General features: G+C 43.6%; 1 protein-coding gene across 2 annotated transcripts in view; it reads left to right on the top strand.

Annotated features, from left to right (window-relative positions):
• sra1 (steroid receptor RNA activator 1) overlaps nt 1-4,302 on the top strand; it is a 7,940-nt gene extending 3,638 nt beyond the window's left edge. The window contains exons 4-7 of one of the 2 annotated variants that reach the window (XM_028572801.1): nt 577-737; nt 2,070-2,178; nt 2,558-2,898; nt 2,962-4,302. In XM_028572801.1, the coding sequence (XP_028428602.1) occupies nt 577-737; nt 2,070-2,178; nt 2,558-2,898; nt 2,962-2,997 (647 nt within the window). In that variant the 3' untranslated portion in view covers nt 2,998-4,302. Of the gene's footprint in view, nt 1-576; nt 738-2,069; nt 2,179-2,557 lie in introns of both variants that reach the window. The other variant, XM_028572800.1, reaches the window with a different exon arrangement.
• The last annotated feature ends 4,331 nt before the right edge of the window (nt 4,303-8,633 follow it).

Raw genomic sequence — 8,633 nt, 5'->3', positions numbered from 1 at the left:
AAAGTTATTCTCTGTTAAAGTGACGTCAGAATGAATGGGAGTCAATGGGATGCTAACGGGAGGTGATGGTTGGTAGCATTAGAATGAATGGGAGTCAATGGGATGCTAACGGGAGGTGATGGTTGGTAGCATCAGAATGAATGGGAGTCAATGGGATGCTATCGGGAGGTGATGGCTTGGTAGCATCAGAAGGAGCTATGGTTTGTTGACTGATGCTTACTCCCTTGGTTTATATAGCATCAGTAGGCTAACTGGATCTGTCTCCCAATGCATGCTGGGTAGGTCGAGAAAAAGGGCCAAAAACCTAGAAGAAAAACAGCAAATCACAAAAAAGCGACATAAACGTCAAAAAAAATGTGACAAAAATACTTTCTAAAGTAAAAAAGCGAAAAATAATGTGACAAATGTTGAAAAAAGGGACAGAAATGTTAAAGTCTGACAAATATTGAATAAAGTCTACAAAATTAGTCAAAGTCAAAAATATTTGACAAAAATGGCAAAAGAGAGCATCAAAAACATGTCAAAAAGAGTCAAAATCGTCCGATTTGACTGCAGCTTTTTGACTCTTCCTCGCAGCTCGTCCTCCTCTGGGCTGTGTGGCCACGCCCCCTCCTCCTCTGGGACCAATGAGAAGTCAGAGACAGGCCGACAGCAGCCAATCGGAGAGTGAGCCTGACGTAGAGCGTGTGGTGTCGGTGTTGAATGGAGCGCTCGCTGCCTGCAGACAAACGGTTAAAGTGAGTAAGAAGACTTTTCATTTACTAAAAGGTAACCAAACCTGGACTCTATGTTCCATGTTCATGGGTCTAAGTGACTGATGGACACTGACAACATTATGGGATGGATCCCTACAGAGATAGACCTTTTAGTTAAAGAGTAAGATCATTTTAGTTTAACATGAAACCCCCCGAAATCACCATCACTAAACTACACCAGACTCCATGTAAATAATCAGGACTTTTAGTGTGTATAGAGCCAGCATATCTCCACCAGACTCCATGTAAATAATCAGGACTTTTAGCGTGTATAGAGCCAGCATATCTCCACCAGACTCCATGTAAATAATCAGGACTTTTAGTGTGTATAGAGCCAGCATATCTCCACCAGACTCCATGTAAATAATCAGGACTTTTAGCGTGTATAGAGCCAGCATATCTCCACCAGACTCCATGTAAATAATCAGGACTTTTAGCGTGTATAGAGCCAGCATATCTCCACCAGACTCCATGTAAATAATCAGGACTTTTAGCATGTATAGAGCCAACATATCTCCACCAGACTCCATGTAAATAATCAGGACTTTTAGTGTGCACAGAGCCAACATATCTCCACCAGACTCCATGTAAATAATCAGTACTTTTAGTGTGTATAGAGCCAACATATCTCCACCAGACTCCATGTGAATAATCAGGACTTTTAGCGTGTATAGAGCCAGCATATCTCCACCAGACTCCATGTAAATAATCAGGACTTTTAGCGTGTATAGAGCCAGCATATCTCCACCAGACTCCATGTAAATAATCAGGACTTTTAGCATGTATAGAGCCAGCATATCTCCACCAGACTCCATGTAAATAATCAGGACTTTTAGCGTGTATAGAGCCAACATATCTCCACCAGACTCCATGTAAATAATCAGGACTTTTAGCGTGTATAGAGCCAGCATATCTCCACATGTAAATGGGTGAATTAAAGGATTATTTCAACCAAACCAGAGTGGTGATTGTTGGAACAGTGGAAAGATGAACCAAGACGGCTTTTAGTAGTTTTATTTAGTTTCTGTCCACTTTGAATGAAGTGTGTTTTACGATGATAAAAGTCCTGATTATTTACATGGAGTCTGGTGGGGTCCAGGTTGAAGTTACCCTTTAAATTCATCTGAGCACTTTTATTTTATAAAATGCATCAGATCAATTTCAGCATAGACTTTGGGAACGTAGATATGAAGTGTGGCTTTACCTCTGGTCGTGTGTGTGTGTGTGTGACCTATGACCTGTGTGTGTGTGTGTGTGTGTGTGTGTGTGTGTGTGTGTGTGTGTGTGTGTGTGACCTATGACCTCTGTGTGAAGGCTCAGGTGTGCAGCGATGTGGAAAAGAGGCTCCGCCTCCTGGAGGACAGCTGGCGGTCCGGGAGACTCAGCCTACCTGTGAGGAGACGCATGGACACCCTGTCGCTGGGTAACCTGTCTCACTGCACACCTGTCTGTCTGATATGAGTTGTGAAACATAAAAATCACTTTTTGTTATCTGAGAGAAGATAGATAGTAGATTTTCTTCAGAGCTAAAGTATGTGATGTCTGTCTGTCTGTTAGTCTCTCTTTCTCTCACCTGTCTCTCTCTCTGTCTCTCTCTCACCTGTCTGTCTCTCTGTCTGTCTGTCTCTCTCTCCGGTCTGTCTTTCTGTCTGTCTGTCTCTCTTTCTCTCACCTGTCTGCCTCTCTGTCTGTCTGTCTCTCTCTCCGGTCTGTCTGTCTGTCTGTCTGTCTCTCTTTCTCTCACCTGTCTGCCTCTCTCTCTGTCTCCCTCTCACCTGTCTGTCTGCCTGTCTGTCTCTCAGCGCTGCAGTTGGGCCAGTGGGACTCTGCAGACGAGATCCACCGCTCTCTGATGGTGGATCATGTGACTGAAGTCAGCCAATGGATGGTGGGCGTCAAACGCCTCATCGCTGAGACACGAAAACTCAAACCAGAACTCTTAGAACCGCTTCAGAGACCTGCAGACCCAGACCAGGTCCCTGCAGGACCAGACCAGGTCACTACAGGACCAGACCAGGACCCTGCAGGACAAGAACCGGTCCCTGCAGGACCAGACCAGGTCCCTGCAGGACCAGACCAGGTCCCTGCAAGACCAGACCAGGTCCCTGCAGACCCAGACCAGGTCCCTGCAGGACCAGACCAGGACCCTGCAGGACCAGACCAGGTCCCTGCAGACCCAGACCAGGTCCCTGCAGGACCAGACTAGGATCCTGCAGGACCAGAACCGGTCCAGGACTGTTAATCCTGCAGGAATCTCAACAAACAGACTCTTTTAACTCGGGTTGGGCTTAAAAAACATACTGATTTTCCAATTTAAATTGGTTTTCATTTAAATGATGTGATATGGATTACTAAAACCAGAATGGATCTCTCTGTACCATCTGAGACCAGAAGACCTGAGGAATCCATCAGTACCAGCTGGGTCTCGCTAGCTTTTTGGGAAGGGGGTTAAATAATGCTCTGAAGAAAGTCTTTTATTTTGGCGGGGGAACAGCTGTCCTGTCTCCGTCCGTCCCTCCAGATATGGGAATGAAACGTCCGTTAATGACCTTAATCTCCGTCTAGTTCTCCCAAAATATCAACACACCACACGTTTGATGGTTGGAAAGCTATCAATGGCTTTTTCCCTCAAATTATTACAACTTTTCCCTCAAGTTTTCCTCAAATTATTGCAACTTCCCCTCAAATTGTTGCAACTTTTTCCCTCAAATTGTTGCAACTTTTTCCCTCAAATTGTTGCAACTTTTTCCTCAAATTATTGCGACTTTTTCATCAACTTTTTCCCTCAAATTATTACAACTTTTCCCTCAAATTTTTCTCAAATTGTTGCAACTTTTCACTCAAATTGTTGCAACTTTTTCCTCAAATTGTTGCAACTTTTTACCTCAAATTGTTGCAACTTTTTACCTCAAATTGTTGCAACTTTTTACCTAAAATTGTTGCAACTTTTTACCTCAAATTGTTTCAACTTTTTCCCTGCAATTATTACAACTTTTCCCTCAAATTTTCCTCAAATTGTTGTAACTTTTCGCTCAAATTGTTGCAACTTTTTCCCTCAAATTATTACAACTTTTCCCTCAAATTTTCCTCAAATTGTTGCAACTTTTTCCCTCAAATTATTACAACTTTTCCCTCAAATTTTCCTCAAATTATTGCAACTTCCCCCCAAATTGTTGCAACTTTTTCTGACGTTTTTCATGGTTGTTTTGATCAGTGATGATCCAGATCCTTCAGACGGTTTCCATCAGTCCTGTTGGATATGAAAGACATAATCGGGGAATATTCTGCTGTAGATGGTACCAAGAAGCCTCTAACATGCCGGATTATTAATAATAATACGGTGTCGTTATGTCAGAAAAGCAATAAAACTGTTGAAAAACACAATAAAAAGTGGTTTTACAGATTGTATTGATAGATATCAAACACAGATGGATTTTAATTGGAGAATGGATTCTTTAGCCCCGCCCTAGTGTCTGGATTACATACTCTAGATCTGTGTGTGTGTGTGTGTGTGTGTGTGTGTGTGTGTGTGTGTGTGTGTGTGTGTGTGTGTGTGTGTGTGTGTGTGTGTGTGTGTGTGTGTGTGTGTGTGTGTGTGTGTGTGTGTGTGTGTGTGTGTGTGTGTGTGTGTGTGTGTGTGTGTGTGTGTGTGTGTGTGTGTGTGTGTGTGTGTGTGTGTCTGTCTGTCTGTGTGTACTCTGTCTGTCTGTCTGTCTGTCTGTCTGTCTGTCTGTCTGTCTGTCTGTGTGTCTGTCTGTCTGTCTGTCTGTCTGTCTGTCTGTCTGTGTCTGTGTGTCTGTCTGTCTGTCTGTCTGTCTGTCTGTCTGTCTGTCTGTCTGTCTGTCTGTCTGTCTGTCTGTCTGTCTGTCTGTCTGTCTGTCTGTCTGTCTGTCTGTCTGTCTGTCTGTCTGTCTGTCTGTCTGTCTGTCTGTCTGTCTGTCTGTCTGTCTGTCTGTCTGTCTGTCTGTCTGTCTGTCTGTCTGTCTGTCTGTCTGTCTGTCTGTCTGTCTGTCTGTCTGTCTCAGAGTTGGACTTTATTTTGGGGTTTTGGCTGACAAAGATTTTGGGCGGTTGGAACTGAAAAAGTTATTAAGAAATAAATATTTTGATGTATTATGTTTTTGCATTCTGATGTTTTCCATTGAGCGGTTTGAGGGCAGGGGAGTAATCTGCATCTCTCTCCACCAATCACAGCGCAGCTCTCTGAGCCTTGACCAATCAGGAACTTGTTGAGTTCCTCTCTGCTCTAAACCAGAATAAATCTCCGTTCTCCACGTTGGAACCTCGTCCTGTTTTTATTCCGTTACGTTTTTATTCTTCAGGTTGTAGGAACACGAACCATCAGGGACCAGACCCCCGACCCTGCAACCATCAGGGACCAGACCCCCGACCCTGCAACCATCAGGGACCAGACCCCCGACCCTGCAACCATCAGGGACCAGACCCCCGACCCTGCAACCATCAGGGACCAGACCCCCAACCCTGCAACCATCAGGGACCAGACCCCTTACCCTGCAACCATCAGGGACCAGACCCCTTACCCTGCAACCATCAGGGACCAGACCCCCAACCCTGCAACCATCAGGGACCAGACCCCTTACCCTGCAACCATCAGGGACCAGACCCCCGACCCTGCAACCATCAGGGACCAGACCCCTTACCCTGCAACCATCAGGGACCAGACCCCCAACACTGCAACCATCAGGGACCAGACCCCTTACCCTGCAACCATCAGGGACCAGACCCCTTACCCTGCAACCATCAGGGACCAGACCCCCAACCCTGCAACCATCAGGGACCAGACCCCTTACCCTGCAACCATCAGGGACCAAACCCCTTACCCTGCAACCATCAGGGACCAGACCCCTGACCCTGTAACCATCAGGGATCAGACCCCTTACCCTGCAACCATCAGGGACCAGACCCCCGACCCTGCAACCATCAGGGACCAGACCCCCGACCCTGAAACCATCAGGGACCAGACCCCTTACCCTGCAACCATCAGGAACCAGACCCCCGACCCTGCAACCATCAGGGACCAGACCCCCAACCCTGCAACCATCAGGGACCAGACCCCTTACCCTGCAACCATCAGGGACCAGACCCCCGACCCTGCAACCATCAGGGACCAGACCCCTTACCCCTTACCATCAGGGACCAGACCCCTTACCCTGCAACCATCAGGGACCAGACCCCCGACCCTGCAACCATCAGGGACCAGACCCCCGACCCTGCAACCCAGTAGACCTGCAGCCCAGAAGACCCAGAAACCCAGATGTTAGGGGTGCTGTAGCTCTTTACACGGGTCATTTTGTACTTAAGTAAAATATATTTAAAGTGATAGTACTTTTACTTCAGTAGAATCCTTTACTTACTTACTTACTCTGACTACGTGTTAGTTAGTAGAGATATTTTGACTGTAAATGAAGGAATATCTCGGTGAGATTCTATCTTTATGTCTGGCTGCAGCGCTGGGATATTATGGGATGGATGTCTGGCCTGTTCTCCGCTCTGTACATCCGCTAAGCTGCTTCAAACAAAAGCCTTCTGTCGCCTCTCCTCTCTGGATCACAAGCCTCTCACACAGACACACACAGGTAGGAGTGGCTTGGTTCTCACTCACACATTCACACCTTCACACCTTCACACTCTATCTCTGCTGCATCAGAAACCACTGTATGTTGTCACATGAAGTATGTTCCCTCACCTGCCCAGAGCTCCCAGTGCTCCCAGCACAGGTTTGAGAATCTATAACTCCATGAAAACTGGGCAGAAGATCATGTTTAAAAGCTTGAAAGCTCCAGAACAGGAAGATTTTTGCAAAAAGGGTTAAAAAAAAAAAAAGTAAAAGAAAACTACAAAAATGCCTAGAAAACCCCAAGCTGTTGTTTGCTGTAATGACGTGAGCAGCCTGCAGGGGGCGCTGTAAGCCCTGTAAACGGTTTCCCTCCTGTCAGCCTGGGGGGGTTTATAATGTTTTAGGTTATTTTCAGAGACTTGGTCTGAACTCTGCTGACCAATCGCCTCTGCTTCCCTCCTCTTCCTCCTCTTCCTCCCTGGAGAGGAGAGGCAGCCAAGCAGAGGAGATGAGTGACAGACAGAGAGAGTCTCGTCCACACGTAGACACAGACAAACCTAAAAATAGACGGATAAAGAAGAGAGAGGCTCGTTCCTTTGGCCACAGGTTGGAAACACACAACTAAGTCTGTCAAAAGAAATCATAAAAAACAGAAAATAATCACATCTGGGAAGGAGGAATCTGTGAATTTGTCCGTATGAACTTCACATAAAGGCTCATTTTTGGTATTTTCAATCTGGATCCCATGTTTGTTCACAAGTGTGATAACATACAGTACAGGCCAAAAGTTTGGACACACCTTCTCATTTAATGTGTTTCCTTTTTATTTTCATGACTATTTACATTGTAGATTCTCACTGAAGGCATCAAAACTATGAATGAACACATATGGAATTATGTACTTAACAAAAAAGTGTGAAATAACTGAAAACATGTCTTATATTTTAGATTCTTCAAAGTAGTAAGTGGACTTACGCCCCTCTGGCTCCAAACATTACTCACACTTTTGTGTTAGGTCTTTATTGTTTTGTTGCTTTATTCAATACAGTTAGATCTCAGATAGGTCTTTTTGGCACCATTAGATAGAGCTCATCAAGACCTTTTATTTTGATATATAGAACTCATATTCACCCAAAATGCCACTTACGCCCCTCTGGCTCCAAGCCCTCGATGTCATCATACAGAGATAGTAGTATACAGCTGTTATACATCATATCATCATACAGAGATAGTAGTATACAGCTGTTATACATCATATCATCATACAGAGATAGTAGTATACAGCTGTTATACATCATATCATCATACATCATACAGATAGTAGTATACAGCTGTTATACATCATATCACATCCATACAGAGATAGTAGTATACAGCTGTTATACATCATATCACATCTATACAGAGATAGTAGTATACAGCTGTTATACATCATATCATCATACAGAGATAGTAGTATACAGCTGTTATACATCATATCACATCCATACAGAGATAGTAGTATACAGCTGTTATACATCATATCACATCCATATAGAGATAGTAGTATACAGCTGTTATACATCATATCATCATACAGAGATAGTAGTATACAGCTGTTATACATCATATCATCATACAGAGATAGTAGTATACAGCTGTTATACATCATATCACATCTATACAGAGATAGTAGTATACAGCTGTTATACATCATATCACATCTATACAGAGATAGTAGTATACAGCTGTTATACATCATATCATCATACAGGGATAGTAGTATACAGCTGTTATACATCATATCACATCCATACAGAGATAGTAGTATACAGCTGTTATACATCATATCACATCTATACAGAGATAGTAGTATACAGCTGTTATACATCATATCATCATACAGAGATAGTAGTATACAGCTGTTATACATCATATCATCTATACAGAGATAGTAGTATACATCTGTTCATACATCATATCACATCTATACAGAGATAGTAGTATACAGCTGTTATACATCATATCACATCTATACAGAGATAGTAGTATACAGCTGTTATACATCATATCACATCTATACAGATATAGTAGTATACAGCTGTTATACATCATATCATCATACAGAGATAGTAGTATACAGCTGTTATACATCATATCACATCTATACAGAGATAGTAGTATACAGCTGTTATACATCATATCACATCTATACAGATATAGTAGTATACAGTTTTTAAAACATAATAAACTATATGACACACTGGTATCGGATCGGTACTCGGTATCGGCTGATACGCAAGTTCAGGTATTTGGAATTG

This window comes from Perca flavescens, unplaced genomic scaffold, assembly GCF_004354835.1.
Source record: "Perca flavescens isolate YP-PL-M2 unplaced genomic scaffold, PFLA_1.0 EPR50_1.1_unplaced_scaf_84, whole genome shotgun sequence".
NCBI lineage: Eukaryota > Metazoa > Chordata > Actinopteri > Perciformes > Percidae > Perca > Perca flavescens.
The sequence above is the reverse complement of the archived record's forward strand: the minus strand, read 5'-3'. Positions and strand labels throughout refer to the sequence as shown.